Source organism: Rhopalosiphum maidis, chromosome 1 (assembly GCF_003676215.2).
Source record: "Rhopalosiphum maidis isolate BTI-1 chromosome 1, ASM367621v3, whole genome shotgun sequence".
In the NCBI taxonomy this organism is placed as follows: domain Eukaryota; kingdom Metazoa; phylum Arthropoda; class Insecta; order Hemiptera; family Aphididae; genus Rhopalosiphum; species Rhopalosiphum maidis.
Genome location: NC_040877.1, coordinates 34,461,330 through 34,482,126, shown reverse-complemented (window position 1 = coordinate 34,482,126; position 20,797 = coordinate 34,461,330). Strand labels below are relative to the sequence as shown.

General features: G+C 24.4%; 1 protein-coding gene across 1 annotated transcript; it reads left to right on the top strand.

Moving 5' to 3' along the window:
- The first annotated feature begins 11,884 nt into the window (after positions 1-11,884).
- On the top strand, positions 11,885-20,589 carry LOC113548859. The gene is made up of 3 exons (XM_026949948.1): positions 11,885-12,209; positions 18,995-19,201; positions 20,316-20,589. The coding sequence occupies exons 1-3, from the start codon at positions 12,180-12,182 to the stop codon at positions 20,502-20,504; spliced, it is 426 nt and encodes a 141-aa protein (XP_026805749.1). The 5' UTR covers positions 11,885-12,179; the 3' UTR covers positions 20,505-20,589.
- Positions 20,590-20,797: the final 208 nt, after the last annotated feature.

The window sequence follows — 20,797 nt, the reverse complement described above, 5'->3', positions numbered from 1 at the left end:
TTTAATAAATATATATATATATATATATATATATATATATTATATTTAAGTAATGCAGAGGTATACCTATAGGCACTTGGTCGAAATTCCTATGAGTATGAAATTGTTCTTATATCACTAATGCGATATTGATGAATTCTGCCGCTACTGCGCCATATATATTGGTACGAATATACAGAAATACGTACATAGATTTATGTCATGTATATAGCCGTTGTTGGATAACATACCGCTGAGCAAATAAAATATCGATGAATATCGTGAACAATAGTATACAAGTTTAAGTTATGTCTTACATATATGTTAATACTTATATTATAGTGACAAGAATATTGTATACATCTTGTACATAATATATTATATAGTACATTTATTCAAAGTCATTGGCAACAGTTGTATTTAATTTAAAATATATATTAGGTATTTGAAGAAATACTTAACTACCATGTTACTAAAACTCTGTATATTATATAACCCCTACATCAGTCTGAAGTAATACCACCTACGCGATTACTTAATGTGTACGAATCATATTATTTATTTGTGAAATTGTACGCTTTATTTTTATGCTTTTACTTTTTACTGAATAAAAAATACGACAACATATATCTCAAGATTAACACTCATCATTATCGATCATCATTCACTGTACTAAACACTTTACCGTTGTGTACTGGTTTTAATGTTATTTATATATATCAAATAATCGATAACTTATCCATTAATTCAACGTATATATTATACGACTATTTACGAGCTGCGAGGTATCATATTATAATATGAAACACGTCCTCAATTTTCGGCGCCTTTGCGTTATATGAAATAATCGTAGCTCGACCTCGCCCCGAGGATTTTTGGAGGATTTAGCCTTTTAAGGTAAACAAAACTTCGAGGGATTTCAATTTTTGGTGTGTGGGCTATTTGATGTTGCTATAAAAATATCAAAATATAAGTATTTACCTGGCACCAAAATATCAATAACATAACGATCATAGGCGGATACACTTATTGTGGTAGGGTTAGGATAAGCCATAACAACCTAAATCACTACATTTAAATACAATACAACTGTTTTTCTTCACTTGAAAACGTATAGAGGTCGTATGATGCGAAATTCTTTAGTTTTTTTTAAATTTTATTGGTATATATGTTTAAAAACAATGAACGATTTTGTCGTTTAATCTTTAAAAAAATGATAATCTCTTCGATTTACATAACTTAAGTCTGATAATATTTAATACAAGGACTTTCGTAAATTGATTTTATTGAAATACGTAAATAAAAGTTAAGAGTAAATAAAGCAGATTAAATTTGTATGAGCATTTGAAAAATCTTGACAAAATTGGTTATTGAAATAAAAACATAAAAATTTCTATCAAACAATATTAGTTAATATGTTATAAATTAAAATATTATGGTATGATAGACTTCAAACTTTCTACCATATTTATAATATTATTATCATTTATATTTTTTTTTCGCAATTTTCTTATAGATTTTAGATAAATTTTAAGTATTTAGGTATCTACAATTTTTTTAAAATTTTTTTAGGGATTTTGCAGTGTTAAGGCTTGCTATAATGTGATCGATATTCCTTATAAAATATTACTTAAAGAAATTTTAAAAATATCCAGAAATGAATATAGTTTTATTTATCAATAAAAGTAAAATATAATTCATTTGTGTTGGCACGGAATTTTTTTTTTCGTTTCGTTAAAAATTATTATTTCTATTCACGCAATATGCAAGTAATTTATATGGAAAAAAATTATAAATTATTTTTAACAAAATATTTTTAATTTAAAAAAAAATATTCTACATACCTAGAACTTTTTATATGGAAATTATAGATTCTATGTTTGTAAAAGAGAATATAAGAATTATTTTATTTTTGTCCATTTTCAGAGGTTAAGCCTCCAAAGCTCTATTCCTGATTTCCACCAACAATAACGATAAGAATGTAATTAATTGTGCATGTGCTCAATGTAAAACAAATTATAAAATAAATATTTTAAATTACAACTACCTATAGACTATAATTTATTTATTACGTATACATGCAATTTGTACATATATTATGTATTTATGTATTGACCAATAGAAGATAAATAAATAATTAAATAATAGTTGACATTTATAAGTAGGTATAGTTATTATTCAATATTGATACAAATATGTAAACTATTCTATATATTTTATTCATCTAATATAATTGAATAATAATATTATATGCGGGTACGACGTCTTCTAAAGACTAAAGAGCATTAAGAGCAATATAAAATTTTGTTTGTAAATGAATACAACTATTTTTTAAAGATTGTAAATGATTATTTTCCATATTACAAAATATAAAAAAATGTAAATACTCATTAACTATTGGTCTGAATTTGATGAATCTAGATACATTAACTTAAAAAAATCATAAATTTACTTAAAGATGTACAGTTTGAGACAGGGAGGGCATCATTTTAAAAATATGTGTGTTGCTCGTTTCACTTCTTAAATATGATATAGAAAAATATAAGTATTTGAAAATATCGTTTTTAAAAGTTATAAAAATTGGAATTTCGATAAATTAATTATAAAAATATGAAAGGGGCGTAAGCATGGACGCATAGTGGACAATTCACTCTGTAGATCGTGAACTTCGCAGGACTAGTAGGTAGGTATAGTAGGTATGTGGTTTAGTAATTCGTGTATAGGAAAGAACTGTGTAAATATGCTAATTTGCTCGGTATTGATCGTATTTAAGCCTCGAGTCATCGGCAACGACAAACACAATATTATGTATAATTATTTATTGATTAAGTTGTATATTTTATTATATATCCCGTTTGATTTTACAACAAGTAGACATAAATATATTATTAATATGACACAATAAACAGAAATCATGTCCATACCAATTGCTTTAATATTATTCTTATGTACTGTTTTGATTGAACGCATATCTTTGGAATTGTCGTTGACGACATTTATGTACAAGGAAAATATTAACGATAACGCTTAAATTGAATATCGATGCATTTTATCGAATAATAAAGTGTATTGGATTATTTTCAAAGTTTAATATATCTCCAATGTGGTTCAAAGTTGCTTTAGAAAGCGTATGGCATGGAACTTATTAATAAACTTTTAGGACTCATTCATACACGTTACCTGTATACTTGATATAGTAGTAGTAGTAGTTGATAGTCGTGTGCGTTTGCTTTTACTTTGGCGCTGTAGTGCATTGTGCATAGGTACATAATATAATAATTTGTTAGTTATGTATGTATAAATATGTTTTATATACATGCAGTTAGTTACTCTAAGTGTTTATATACAAATCAATAGTGCTTATTTGATATCGTTGTGATTTGCTAATACCATACCGTTTGTTTTGTGAAAATCGCGAATTTATACAAAATACCGCCAATGCTATAAATTAAAACAATATTATGATTTATAATAATGGTTCGGGAATTTGTCTCGATGTTTACAGTTTTAATTTTTATTAAACATTAAAACCACTGAGAACAAAAATACGATTATAGCCTAGCCTTTAACACCCAGCTATATTGTCGTTGTACAGTATATAACATGTCGACTCATTGATAAATGTGGCGCCAAGAAGACCCGAACTAGTGTAACGAATCGGATGAGTCAGCTTTGTGAAGGGGACCCAGAGCTTTTAAGACCTTTTGTTGGTTTTTCGATAATAACGTAAAACCGTACAGTTTGCAAATATTCAGAATAACCACAGGTTGACCTTACTTTAATATTTTAAGTTAGCCGTACTATACTTACTTTTTATAATATTATACGATAAAACTAAAATCAAAACAATAAAAACTTGACTTATATCAGGGCTTATTGCGACGGCATGTTAAAAATTGTACTTAAGAGATTGTTAAATTAAGTACATAATACAACTACTTTTTTTTTAAGAAAATAAATTGGTAAAATTATTATAACAATATACATAATGTTTCTACACAATATATAAACATAATTATTCTACAGTTTTATCTTTAAATTTAATTAGAATCTATTTTTTAATAATTAAAATACTATGTATATTTAGTAATATTGCGTTAGTTAATAATGGATTATTTTAGTGATAAAATCTGACATTTTTGCAATAAAAATAATTCAACCTTTTTTTTTCTTATTAAAATATTGCAGGTTTGTTCTTAAATGTATACAATATAATATAAGTAAAATTTGATTTATTTACAGTGAAACTGTCATACAACGAAGTCGAATAAGCAACAAAAAAAAAAAAATCGTAATATGAAAGAATTTGTTAAATAGAATACGTATGCATTAACAATGAAGGTCATAGATCTTAAAAATATTTTGTTAAACATGAAAATTTTGTAAAATTGGAGTTCGTTGTATGGATGTTTCACTGTAATTATCTTAAGTAGGATTTTAGCCTGAATTTCAATGGAGTAGATATAGAATGTATAGTATTTTAGAGAATTGAAAATTATTTTTGTCAGTAAAGTTTTCTTCAAAAAAAAAAAAAAAATATTTTCATATAGTTTATGAATTGTAGTACACTACTATAGTTCTTAGTCTCCAGTTTTATTAAAAAAATATATCTTGATATAGCTTATTTGTATTTTTTATCGTTGTAATTTATGCATATATTAAATTATTTTACGTTGGTTTAAAAAATATATTTATACAAATTCTTTAAAGTTAAACATATTTAAAATTTAATTTTAGACATAACATTCTAGCAAAGTGCACCTTATGTGGACCTTATGTGATCACACATCCAGCTACACAACTTTAACGGATGTCTAAAATACAAATATTTTCCCAAGTACTAAAAAATAATCATTCAAACTATTATAAGCCTAATAAAAAACACACGGTGTCTCTTTTCAATTTATGAGTCCTGATTAGTCCATCGTGTACGGTGTGACTCTGTTCTTTATGAATCTATCATTTTTAAAAAAATTAATTAATCTAAGAATGAAATATGGTTTTCAAAATTTTTTCCAATCTTACTTCATTAATTAACCCTTCTTTTCCTTCCTAACCATTGTATTACATGTAAATCATAAAGAAATAATAACGTAACAAAGTATATCATATAGTCTATTATTATTTCTCTACCTCTGTATTTTTTATTATCAAAGTGACTTCATTAAAAATTTATAATACTTTATTATTGTACCTGTATAGTATACACATTATCTTAAATGGATTTCGATGATATAATTATGATATTAATAACTAGAATGATTAATTAACATACATAACAAAAAATGTCATCGATGTGTAACTTCATTTATCATTTTTTTTTAAGTTTTTTCCTGTCATATTTTATATCATCAGTTTTGCTTTTTTTTTACTAATTATATGTGGATAGTACATTGTTTATATAAATAAACAATTAAAATTAATTTATTAAAAATTTTAAGAGTAAATGTTAAATAATTTTGCAGTAAGTATCATAGCTCGTAGCTACATTTATTATAACAATTAAATTAACATTGTTCCACGAAAACTAAAAAAATCCAACCCTTCATTGCGTATCACGTGAATAATAATTTTAAATGTCAAAAACATGACATTTTCCATTGTCCAGAAAAGTTAGTAGAGCAATGACCTTTAGTGTGCACCTCAATGGTGTAATATTAAGACACGACATTGCAATATTATTACTCACTCATCATGTTTAAAAAATAATTGTGTAAAAAAAAATGCATATTAAACGGTAGTAAATATTTTAATTATAATAGAATGAATAAAAAAAAAAACCCTCCACACTTCTGTAGCAGTAAAATAAAAGTAGATATAGTAAATTACTTTATACCTGCGATCGCATTTTTAAATTGTTACTATAGTATATTATTAAATAGCGTAAATAAAATATTAAACAGAAAAAAAAAAATTAATTAATCATTAAAATAATTTTGGTTTTTATCAAAATGTCAGCTATAGAGTTATATTATTTTTATTTCATACACATTACGGTATTTCTATTTTTAAACCATCTGACGAAAGTTGTTATTAATTTTTGAGTTTACGTGACATTATGCAATACACTTATATAGTTGTACCAGCAGAAATAGTTTTTATACTACCCTTAGTGGTTTGACGTAGTACTCTTTACAACTATTCGTTGCAAACTTCTCACAAGTTGTTAAATATTTGTGAGTAGTCTGTATATTTCTCTGCAGTCTGCAGTATATCGTGTTTATAGTTATAACTATTGTTTTATATATATTTATGTGTTACACTGTGAACTATACTTTCACCTTAATAGTAATCTTTTTAAACTTTCAGATGAATAAATAAAGTTGCAAGTCGCTACAAAATGGTAGATACATTTTCAGGTTTAATATTACGCAGAACAAGTTAGAAAACTGTTTGTTGCAATAAATTTCAGCATTATAAGTCAGCTCACAGTACCGAAGAAAAAAGTAATTTTCAAAATAATAGGGAATAACTAAAAAAAAAAATATGAAAATATTTATGCAACACTATATATTCAAAAAATTAGTAAAGATCAATATTTTCCGTAGAATTTTCTAGATGTATTATTTAAATAATATTTTAACTGTTTTGAGTTATTTATTAATATTTTATATTGATATATTTCGTACTTTTTTCGCTGTTTTAGATTTTTAGTGGAGCAATGAATATGTCGAATTTAATAATATATTTATTTCTTTATTAAATTATTTTTTAAAGATATTTTAAGTTCAAATTTGGACGAAAGTACATATTTTATTAATAAATAATATTATTATAAATTATTGAACGGCGTTAATATTATTTTACTACGATTTTTAAATAATATTCAAAAGCATCTTAAACGTTTACACATATTATATGAATTTTCTATATGTTCGCAATGACATTTTAAAAATATGTAAAATAACTCTCAGATATTATATTTTAATACTATTTACCTGTCCACATTGTTTTACAGTAAGGCGTTATTAACTTTTTAGTTAATAACAATAATAATATAAATATACGAGTATATAATATGGACGATATGGTATAAATATATATAATTATTATAATAATTTTATACTAATTATATAATAAATATAATATTTTTGATGAAAATTAAATCAATTTATAAATTTAATATTATATTAAAATAAAATATTTAAATAGCAATATCAAAAAACTTATCATAAAATATACCTATATATATATAATATATAGGGTAAACTCTTTTTTTCGTATACGTATACAATCGACACCTATTATAGATACAGTATTTATTTGGCCGCCTTTTTTTTTATTTATATCGATAAAATTTTTTTTCAAATTCAAAATGCTTAAAAATGTTAATTAATTCCTCATAATTTTTTCTTACTGTAACTTGAAAATATCAAAAATACATAATACTCTCACTTTTTATGTTTAAATTTTGATGAAATTTGATATTTAAATAATATCAAGTTAATAATAATTCTTCTTTAACAATTTTTTCAATTAATCATTACATTATTTAATTAAAATTCAAAAATCCATCATTTCTATATCTTACACAATTGCTAGGTACATGTATGGCATTGGTGTTGAACGCAATTATAATTATAATTCAATAAAATGAACAAATGACAGCTATGTAGCTAAATTGCCTATTTACACCGCCGTGTAGTTTATATGTATGGTTAATTTTTTTTAAAAACAAATACTATGTTCTGCAACAATAAAATACAAAATAAATTAATCGAAGTATCATAAAAGTACAACATGTGAATAATATTTATAATACACTGAACACTTTTTTAAATTTTAATATTTATTAAAAAAAAAAAAAAATGTTTAAATACCTCATTATAAAATAATTAGCATGTTCCATATACAAATACATTAAAAAAAATTAATATATATAAAGAAATATATATTAAAGAACTCAAAAATTGTGATATTACTATGTAATTATTATTAATATAAATTATTTATGATTTTAATAAATATAATTTTTTTTAAATATGAATATTATAATTAAACCAAGGATATATTATTACACACAGTCAATTTAAAATATAGTTATATAATATTATCAATTATTTTTCAATATCACCTTTTGTTTTAAAATAATTTGATAAAGATTTTACAAAATTAAATCGGGTTTTTTCTATTTTATTGTATTTTTATATTATATGAAGAATTTTATCGTAATTAATTTGAATTAAAGTCCATTTCATTGTTTTCAATGTATTTATACGCTTTTAATTTTATCTTAAAATTCTGTTTCGATTTTAGTTTAAAAATATTGAAACATAAATTTTAAATATATAATCAGAATATTCGAATTAAATTAGTGGCCCAATTACTTGGTTCAATAATGCAAAATTGTTAAATTTATGAATACCTATAATTGCCCAATAACCGGGTAGCCTTTTTGTAAATGTAACAAAAAATAGCTATGCATTGAACATTTTTTGTTAATTGTTTAATAGATCGGCTCATATAGATTTACGAGATGCATCATAAAAAGTAATATCAAAGGGCACAATATTATTAATATTTATTTAACTATTAACATAAAAATAAAACCATATAGTTACGTTGGAAGTTCAACTACGTTCTTTGAACTTTATCGGATTAAAAATGCATGGATAAAGGATAAAGTATCAATAATGGAGTTGGTTCTAAAATGTTTAGCTACGGATTTATGTGTTTTTTATCCTTTTAAAAGTTTGGAAAAACTGTGTACATATATTATTAAAATTAAAGGACGTGATCAGGTATTCGCGTTCGTTTATTGTGACTCGCTCTATGTATACAATTCATGTAAAAATCTTTAAAAAAAAAATCTTCGAAATAAATTTAAATCCTAAAACCCTGCGTATGCATAAATTACACAAATGCATATATTATATAATCGTGTAACCACTCTCAGAATCTTATTTTGACCGCGGTAAATAAATTATTTTGTATTTAACTTGAAAATATCAATATACATCGTGCGTCTTATTTTAATCAGAAATCTTATTTATTATAGTAATTGTATAGTGTAGTATTATATATTGTACAATATCCATTATTGTTTAGCGATAATTCGTTGCAATATTAGTATATTTATATTTAATTATGATGATTTTGTGCCAGATCTACAGAGTTATGTGCAAGTGATGTTTTCGCAGTTTTTTTTCAGGATGTAGCATCGCAAAACTACTTACTCATCTATTATAATCACATTCAGTATAATCAAACGACAAACACTAAAAAAAAATTTAAAAAAATGTTATCGCTTCGTTTGAATTTTTACATCATGCATTCAATATTAGGTATATCAAATTACAACACTATAAGCGTTATTCTATTTTTCTGTAATTTATTTCATTATTATTCCCTGTAACCAAATATCAATGAAAAATCAATTCAACAAATTGTTTAATTATTAACTTATTGAACAATAAAATAACTGAAATATGCCAAATCCTAAGTATATAGGTAAGTATTTGCTAATTATCTATTTTATGGATATGGACAATGTTTTTTACATAAATATTCAAGTATTTTATTACTTAATACATTTATGCTAAGTAGGTATACAAAAGTTTTTACGAGATATACACTAATTTAGTATAATAGTAAATTGACATACGTCGTAACCTAACGTACACGCTACGTATATCCTCCAAAACGCGTATATGTTTATACAGTATACACATTGAAAGTAAATTATTTTATTGTATTTCAATTGCACGTGTGTTGTATAATATGAGAATAAGAACGAACATATTATGTTAATATGTAATATATCATAGTCATAATGTACGTATTCATATAATTCACGCGATCAAATTTAGCTTATATTATACACTAGACAACAATGCAAGTATAGATAGATACTGAAGTATTGAAATCATATATTATATACATATACCTAACGTATACCTACTTAACAATTTCAAATAACTAGATAAGTACCTATGTATATATTGGAAACCAAATAACTGCAACAAATATTACGATCGTCGATCCACCGTATTGTTAGTTTTGATGAGCTGAATGTCATAAAGAGGAATAACAGATAAAGATGGAAGAACGCATCCGAAGCGTCGTTCACTCCGAGTTAAATTATTATATAATATTTATTATATTGGCTGTATGTTGCCTGCTTACTTTAACATAGTTCATTAGTTCGGGGTGTATTACAGTTTCTCGCGATTTTAAACAAAGCTGCATAGAGGTTGTAAAACATTAACTTTTTATACACGTTTCTCCGTGTAGCGACTTAATTAAGGTTGTTATGTACGTTGAAAAGAGCATTAAAATAATTTGTAGGTACGTAAAATTTAATAGCACAAACATATTTTCAAACAAAAAATAGATAACAATTTCTTATAAATAAATACTTATATTCAGCTGTATTCAAAATATTATTATGATAATATGATATATTATGTTACTATATATCTGTATGATTAATATTTAATAAACAATTTATATTTTTGACACAGAGTGTTTAAAATACGTTATATATACAACTAAATATAACTTCATAACTTATAGATTTATTTTATCAATAATGCATCAGTGTGTCAGTGTTTTTAATAACATTTATAAATGTTTTGATATTTAATTTACATAATTATAAAATAAATGAAAAATAATAATAAAATAATGACGATTATGATAATAAGTATATTAAATACATTATAAAATATACCATCGATGTTTTAACTATTTTCTATATTAAAATATCAGTCAAGGGGGAGAATAAGACTATGGTTAATTTTCTTATTAGTTTTTCTACATATTATGTAAATATATTTTTAAATTATTTTTTTTATGATTATTTATTCTAGTATGGCAATAATATTATATTAAAATATTAATGTTTAAATAATATACCTTAATAGTTAACGTATTTACTATAGTCTCTAATCGAGCATAAAATCACATAACTCATTCTGTCGATGGTGCACATTTTTGAAAATTGTACTTAAATATTACAAAAAAAAATTTTGCACCGACTTATTTTTTATTCTGTGAAACCAAAAATTGTACCAAATGAAAGACAAGATCACGTACTAAAGAGAAGTAAACTACTTTTATTTGAAATAAAACATTTTAATGGTTTTATGTAATTCTAAGATATTTTACATTCCTAGTATACATTTTGTTGAAAATGTAATTGGAATTTTAAATATTCAAGGACCCCGAAATACGAATATTTAAACCTATCTTAAAACGAATCTAGCTGTTGAACGGGGACGATCTTTAGTATGGGCGCATTATGGGTCTATATATAATATATAATAGTTTATAGTTTTCAATTTTTTTGTACATTACCACCCGGGGAGATCCTTCCTATATAATAGAATATTATTTATTTCGACAATCGAAAATCACAAATCATTATGCCGCGTGTGGACTATAAACCATAATATTATTATTACAAGTATTTTACTTAACGACGATAGTTACGCTATCTATAGTCCTATAGTAACGTTTATCATTATCATATTACACTATTACATGCGTTGCCTCTCCCCCCTACACACTCAATGGTTTGCAGAACAAGGTCGACACGTCGTGTGGTGATTGCGGTGCCCAAACTATACACTGTCTTCAAGTGCCGCATTATTATACCAAAATATAATATTATAACGGTTGACCTCAAAAAAAAAAATCGCAGAATCGGAGCGCACATCGATGTTTACGTTGCGATATCACAAATCCTACGCGTCGACATCGTGTATATATTATATGTGTATAGATACATGCTGTTCACCAATACGAACGGGTGCGCGCTTCGCCGAAATCGATTGTACACTTACTGCTGCAGCGAAATGACGATGTTTCGAGTGTTATTTACGTAGCGATAAATGTACGATTGCAGGCTGTAAGGTGGGTGGGTACCTACTCATAATACTTATCACGTGTATATTAGCACATTAAGTGGTATATCATATGTAACGATCGATGTAGATCTTCGTGTAGGTATCGATATTATCGTCGTCGTCGTCGTCGCCGTTGCGTTTTTGACGTTTTCGCGCTTTTTACAGATCAACGTGGTTCGATAATTCGATCTGACGGCCCGGTAACATTCGATAAACTCATAATATAGCGGAGTTCCATCCATATGGTCGTTTATCATAACGGCGTCGTATTCCATTAATTTATAATATCACATTTATTATAAATTATACATACTTATCTACATCACCTTCGTCCATCGTCCATTGGCCAACATGTTGATGCTGTTAAGGATCGCCGAAATGGTAAGAACTTGGATCGTTCAATAATAACATTTGATAACGAAATCCGTTTGAAATCAATCGTTATAATACCTAATATTATTTACTTTATTATACATTTTATTAATTATAACGTAAAAGACCGATTAAATTTAAATTTTTCTATTTTTAGTTTTTTAATATTTTTATGAGATTTTAAATTCTGATCGGAATAATGAATACATTATTTTTACAATGATGTGTATTTTTTTCTTGTGTAAGGAAACTTTTTTTCTATAGAAAAATTTCTTTGATCATCAATTGTAAGAGTGGTTTCTAATAAAAATGGTTTCTAGTTGAATCTTTTGGGACGCGGAGTCAAAAGATTCTAGTATTTTTAAAAATAATATGGAAAATCATAAAAATATACCATGTATTGATCTTTATATAGATGTTCAGTATAGGTAACAACATTTTATTGTGATTATTTTAATATAATTGTATAACTTATATTTGTGATGTATGTATAATAAAACTATACAAGTAAAATTTAAATACACGTATTTATCTCTATTTCTTAAAAATGACAAAATTCATATTAACTTGACATTTGAAATAGTGGTTCCTCTATATGTGCAATAAGCCAATAAGAAGGGATTTTAAAAACATTTGAATTTTAGAGATGGGTAATATTATTTTTGACAATGGATATTTAATATTTTTTTGTACACACACATACACATACCTATATACTTTATAGTATAAACGTTTATTTAGTAACCGCTATTAGCTACAAAAAATAAGACAATTATAAGGTTATAGCACAGTTTTGAAAAATCGTCTCTCTTACAATAAAAAAACTATCTTATTTTTTTCATTTTATTTATCTTGCCTACGACTAATGAACAGTATAGATATTCAAATTATATATATGATGTGATTTATAAACGTACAAATTAAATGTAATATCGCATGAAACACGTTCAGACTTCCGATACATTTGACTATCTGTCCATTTATCCGGGAAAGGCTCCTATTTTATAGTAGTTTTTACAGATATTTATTATAGCACGCAGCTAAAAATTAGTTAAGTATTATGATTGAATATAATTGAACATCTTTATATTATGTTTTGTCAAAACAATTCTATATAACTATATTAAAAATGTGTGTAGTTAATATTTAACGAAGTTTAAGAATGGGTAAATTCACGGGCAATGTTGTGCAGGATCATCTAGTATCTATGATAATAACTTTATCAATTTTCATTTTATGTAACACATAATACATATACTCTGTTTTATAATGATATCAACACCTTGGTTCAAAATTATAACAGTTCAAAGATAAGTTATCAACGCGATATTATTTGCTGTGCTGTTATTTACTCAAAAATTAAAATATGGTTAAATTTTGATTATAGTATATAGCAAATGCATTCAACATTTTGGGTTTCTATCTAAAAAAAAAAAATGATTTATAGTACTGAATAATAGCTGTTATGAACTGAAGCATCGTCGCGTCGATATGGCCACTTAAATCATTTAATCATTTTATGCATCTTGCATCAATAACTTAGCGTTCATTGGAGTTTTTGTTTTTTATTAATTATAGTTTAATAAACATATCTAAATTTTTTTATGATAACGAGAACAAGCGAATGTTATGGCAATATTGCATTTTAATTCAAGTGAAATTGTGAATATAAATGATTATTAAAATCTATTCAATTCCTAAAAAAAAATTAGGAATCATGTTACTAGCCCAATATTTGACAGCCATTAAAATATTATGCTTGACATATAATTTTGTAATATATTAGTCCTTCCAAACGTTTGCGTTAAACCACAAATTCTGATCACGCGTGCGTGTAACACGGCGATGACAAATACAATACATAGGTAATAAAATACTACAATAGTCAATAATATATAATATATTAATATCATATATAAAGTATTATAATGATTCACTTATAATATTATTGTCATTGTTATAAATAGTGTGGTTAATCACTGCAGCAACACCAGTCTCATGTCATATATGTATTAACGTGTTATTGCGGTGAAACAAAAAAAACTTATAAATTTAAAGTTTAAACAAAAAAAATGTAGGCAAGTATATATCACTACTGTATTACTGTACATTAGGTGTCGAGTGGGTCGCTGTTATGGGTTTAATGCTAAATTTGAATTCAATGATATATCATTGTACACGAAATAGGATTCTGAGCGGAGACGATCTGTCAGTGTCATCCTAAATCACTAAGTATATTTCATGATATGGTTTTTGATGTACATAGCTATTAAAGTCATTTATTTTACTTTTAGTATTAAGTACGGTAGATTGATATATTTTTTGACTGAAAATATTGCATTTATTATTATTAGTAATATTTTATATTTAATTAAAATTAAATTATTATTATAATAACATATACTTTTATCATATTATATCAACTTATATAATTCAAAATTTAATAACATGTTTAATGTTTATGTAAATACCATAAAATAGTAAAATTATATTCATAATATAAATAAATCTTATTATCTCAAAATAAATCAAAAATATCATTGCGTTTAGTAAAATTCATTATAATATAATATGTACGTAAAAGTTTCAAGTTCAAACAAAATAATTATCATTATTAAATAATAAATAAATCATAAATACTTATCATAAATAAGTAATATTGTACAAATTTAAACTTCTTCAAATGTTTATAAAAAATGATTTTGTTTGTAAATTTTTAGTTTCAATATAAAAAAAATTAAAACAAAATAATACTTATATTTCTTTTGATTTATTCTTAAATGTATTATAATAATTTATTTCGTTATCCTACTTCACCGTAAGAGGTTGTGTTATCGTAAGAACTAAGAATAATAACACTTTTTGATTCAATGTTATCTAAATATTATGATGTACACATACTTAATTATAAATGAGTCATTGTTGGAGTTTCGATTATTTTAAAATAAAACGTATCGTAATAGAGTTATACAATATATAAGTTTTTTATAGGTATATCGTTAAAAAAGACGTGTCACAATACTTAAATATCCTCTGATGTGTAGTTTTTACATATAAACCATATTATATTCTATGTCTCTAAATATTTAAATACCTAATACATTTTAATATTGTCGAATTTTTATCAAAACTATTTCATTAAATGTTAAAATAATAACTTAGCAAATATTAGATCTTCTGCGAGGTGTCAGAATATTGTGCATTTCACAGAACATATAAATAAAATAATTAAGGGTAGTATATACATAAATAGGTATATATTAATGAAATTATATAAAAATAGGGCGTAATTACTTTTATTGAATAGTTAAATAAAATTAGTTCCTTTTTCTTGACTAACAATAATTAAATTAAATTCACTTGCAGTATCATTTTTAATATCCTAGGAAAAGTTGTTTTAACATAATTTTAATAAATATATTTAGCATAACAGACAGCACCACGATGTTTCTATTACTCCTCTGATAGTTATTGAAATAGATTTGGAATATATATAATTATAAATTTATACTATTAAGTATAATTTTACTATTTTTTTTTTTGACGTACCCCAACTTTATTTTTTTTACAGGAACAAACTTATGTCCAAAATTATTTTTATTAAAATGTGGATTTCAATTTATAATATAACAAATTTTACAATTTTTAGTATCATAATTATTTTTGATGATAGTTTATTAATCTGGGTCTGTGTTAAGTAATTGTACACTTGGAACGCAGTTTTTGAATCATTGGGTTCAGCTCCTCTACTTAATTTTTCCCAATTCGAGCACGACGAGCACTGGTTATTATATTTATAAGATTATAATATATGATAATGTACATAAATAATTTTTAACTCAGAAACGAATAGTTTTTTCTGTAAATGTCGATAAAAAATTATTTACCGGATCAAAACTCTTGAAACTTTAATACAAGATCCCACAAAATTTATTATATGTATACAAATAGTAAAAATACATTTGCGTATTTTTTTTATATGCATTTGGAGTTAGATCTTTGACAAATTACGTTATAATATTAAAATAAATATTCATTGACTTAATAATTTAGTAAATTTAAACGTGTTTAATTATCTCTAAACATTACTATTTACTATATAATAAATTAGAATAGTGGGATTAATTCTTTAGAAGATTTCAACAAACTTTTCGTTTTCTCTCTCTAGAACAAATTCTATATTGTTAGCTTTAGTATTAGTTGTAGCGAATAGATTCTGTATCAACATAAAAGTTAAGAACTTTTTTTATGTTGGCATATTGGATTTTTTACGATGTTTAAATTTTACAGCGAGATATGAATATTTTTAAATTGTAATATTTTACATAATATATTATACTCATAATTTACATAAAAATAGAAATATCGTAAATAATCCCATATAAAAGCAGATTATAATATATTAACTTTAAGTTAAGTTTAATAATATTTTTTTTCTAGAATACAAAAGCTAACATATAGAAGGTTCTACTGAAACGCATATTTGCAATGCTGCATTTGGGTCGGAAGGCGAAAATAAATATTAAATATATAGGTACTCGTTATAAATACATAAGTTAACAATTATTATTATGTGAGATCAAGCTAGATGGTAATTTTATTGTTCATCAAAAAATATTAGTTACTAGTTAGGTACTTCTTTTTAGCTGAGTTGGGATAATACTTTTTTCATAAAAATCAAATTTATTGTTTGTTAACTATTATAACTTATACACACTTAATTTGGACTTAAATTATCTAAATAAAATTAATTTTTATCAGTGTTAAATACCTATTAGCACAGTGGGATAGTAGTCTATTGTTTTGGATCACTGTTGTTAATATTTTTATCACCATCTTTTGTTTTTGTGTTTATACTATATTTATTTATTTTTTCGTTGTAGGAATACTAATATAATGTGTGAATACTTTGAATGTTTGAACAAAACTGCACGACGAATCCTTCAAAATGACCTTAAAGTTTTAACTTTAATTAAATAAGTCTATCCTGCATACAAAACACTTTTTTCGTGAAATTAATATACAATGCTGTGATTCACGAAATATTCTTAATAGTTACTTCCATTTTATATTTAATAATAAATGTATTCAATTTCTGATTTCTAGAAATTTTAAACATAGTTTAAAATTGTATTTTTAAATTCTTTAGATTTTTTTATGACAAGAGTTTTCGGTGGCGATATAAACTTCTATTTTGCAATTAAAAACCTCCTTTTCTACTGTAAATTATTAATTGGATATTTTTTTGAAAACTTTTTCGTAGGTACCTAATTTAAAATTAGATTAATAAAAAGTAGTTTTAAGTTATTAAAATATTTGTTTCAAGAATAAATTATAAAGTAGTTAACGAAGGAGATTTTGTAAAAATATAAAATAAATGTAATATCGGATAAAGTATTTATTATAATTGGACTATTCAAAAAAAAATATAAATATTTATAGATAAATTATTAATTACTAAACTATTCAAATTACTATAGCCCTCATATTTATCAAACTTGTTATGCTTATTCTTATTAAACAAAGTTAAATAACTCAGAAACTAATTATTCGAATTTCATTTTATATATACGTTGATATTTTTATTTTTTGGAAAAATTATCCACTAAATAATTTGTAGTAGAAAAGGGAAGATTAATTTTAACAATAATACTTTGTATCACCCCAGTACATTACTTAAGTAGTATAAAAAATCTCAAGAATTATAAAACATGCTCTATAATTTTGAGTATATTTACAATTTCAAAAAATCATATTTTGTAAAATTGCATTATTGAAAAAGAAAATAAGGATAAGCATACTTAAATACTTGATGAATCACTGTGTATATTTAAGTCTAAATATTTTTAATTAATAGTTACTATTATAACTATAAATATTTTTTTTAATTTTGAGACGTTAGCTATGTTATCTTGTAGTTTAATATTATATTTTCCTCCAACAATTGAACAATCTATAAAAAACAATATATTTCCATAATAAATATAAAAACAATATTTACATAGATGAACTTATTTTCTTAATTGTGTATTTGGTTTATTTACCCAAATAATAATTTATTAGTAAACGGTCTTTGTATAAAATGCAAACATTTAAGATAATTAAATATAAAATATGGATTTTTAAATGTATAATAATTTTCTTATTGTTCCGTTGTAACTTGCAGTATAATTATAACGAAGTGTTCATTTCAATAATAAATATTTATATATTATACTTCACACGCTACAAACATAACACGTAGATACTTACTATGTATCTTAATTCTTGACCAATGGTGAACTAAAATTTTAAATTAATATACTTATACATATTCATCGTATAAAATAACGTAAGCACATAATATGACATACCTATGAACAACGATTGCCACATAAAAGTTGTACATGGCACTGTACCAATACTAACTAAAAATATGACATTGCATCACGTCAAAATTAAAAAAAAATACACATTTAATAATATATTAACCTATGTATTGTGTATTAAAATTCAAATTTAAGTATTAAAATAATTATTAATTAATAGGTACGTAATAAATATATAATAAGCATTTATCTTAATTTATTTATTAAAAAAAAAAAAAATACATTGTACTAGAAGAATCTATTTCCTGTTAATAAAATTCAAAATCCCTTGGAGGTTTCACTCACATGACACAAGTGTAACCCCCTTTTGAACCTAGAAATTTACTATTTGTAATTTACAATATTTAAAAATATAATTTTTGAAAAAAATTATTTACAAAACTTATTTATATAACAGAGAAATTATATGTTGTGATTAATTTTCAGATTATCCCAATTATGATATCCATTTGTATGATGGGATTCAAAAATAAAAATGTTACTGATTATATCAAGTTGCTCCAATTACAAAATCATGACTCACACTGGTTTTTCAAAATTATTTTCATCCAAGTTTCTATATATGTAAGTCTGTTTTTTACCATGCTTGTCATATGTGGATTATTGATCAAAGAACAAATTCCTAAAAAATTGGTGAGTAAAATATATTATATTTATTTTTATGTACTAATATAAAAGTTATATAGGTACTTTTAAAATGTAACTATAGTCTATAGGTTAAGCGTTATGGAATTGGTGATAAATAATATAAGCTAATTTATTATTAAACGAATAAATATTAAATTTAAAAAATGAAATCCTTGCGTTTGGGATTTATTTGGCGACGAATCCGATTAACTATTCGCTCGATTGTCTACTGGCTCCCTTTAATGCTTTAGTCCGTTCGGTTCTTGAATATAGGTCCGTTGTCTGGTCACCATATACTGCCGCTGACATTTGTCGGATTGATCGTGTGCAAAACTGTTTTATGAGCTTCGCTGGTTTTTGCCTCGATATCCCTCGCCCAAAACTTGATTACAGGCCTATTAGTCAAGCTCTAAATCTCAATTCCCTTTCATCTATAGCTATAGCTATAGGCATGATAAATTTGGTATCAATTTCATTCGAGGTCTAATCTAGAGTAGAGTCGATGCCCCAAGACTGTTTGAATTACTTAATATTCGTATTCCTAATGGATAATAATACTTGGCTTCGGGGTTCTTTTTATCCCCTAACAATAAATTTAGCTTTTCCAGGAATACTACGCTTTCAAAAATAATACGCAATGCAAACTTAGTTTAATATTTTAAGTTTACGGAGGCACACATTTTATTTTTTTTCATCCCTACAACGGTTTACATCATGTTTGTTTTTATTATGGCTCAAGTTAATTAAATTTAGACTTAAGTTAAATAACTCTTATTATATTATTACTTTTGTATTCACGTTCTTATATATATTATGATATATCTTAAAAAGCTGATTAACGTTAATTCTATTAAAATAAAAGAAAAAAATTAAATTATGATTAATTATAATTAAATCGGTATGAATTATTTTTACCTATTATAAAAATATAATAATTGTTAAAACAATTGAAAATTATATAAATATAAAAATACATATATTGTTGTTAATTTTTACGATTATTTATATAAAATATATTTTTTCTTGTGAATTATTAATTAATTAATTACGTACCTATGTCCGTATTTATATTTATGCATGTTACCTACACGTTTTATATATGTATTATAATACTCTGCAGGTACTCATTGGCTCAATCGTACAAGTACTTTTATGTATTGTATCCTCATTTTTTTTACTGCAATTTCATAAAGATATGGGCAAATTCGAACTAATTCTATGTTCATCAGGATTTGGATTTAATGGCTTGCTGTTTACAATTGATGCGATAGTTATGTTTCAACAAATCGTATTTTCTCGTCCTCGTTAAATTATAATCCATTTATTATCTTAAGGTTAAGTTTATATTTATTATTTATGTATACCATATTATTATTATTAATTGTATTTGTTTTCTACTAAGTTAAAATGTTATAATCATTTTTATATTAAATGTATATTTATTAAAATAAATAAATAAATCAAAATTTGAGTAAGTATTCATTAATGATGCTTTACTATATCCTATATAATATTTTTCATTTACGATCATATAGCAGTATCTCCTATTCGGTTCATTCAATTCTACAAACCTACCAAGAATTTCTCTCTGCTTACAACAGG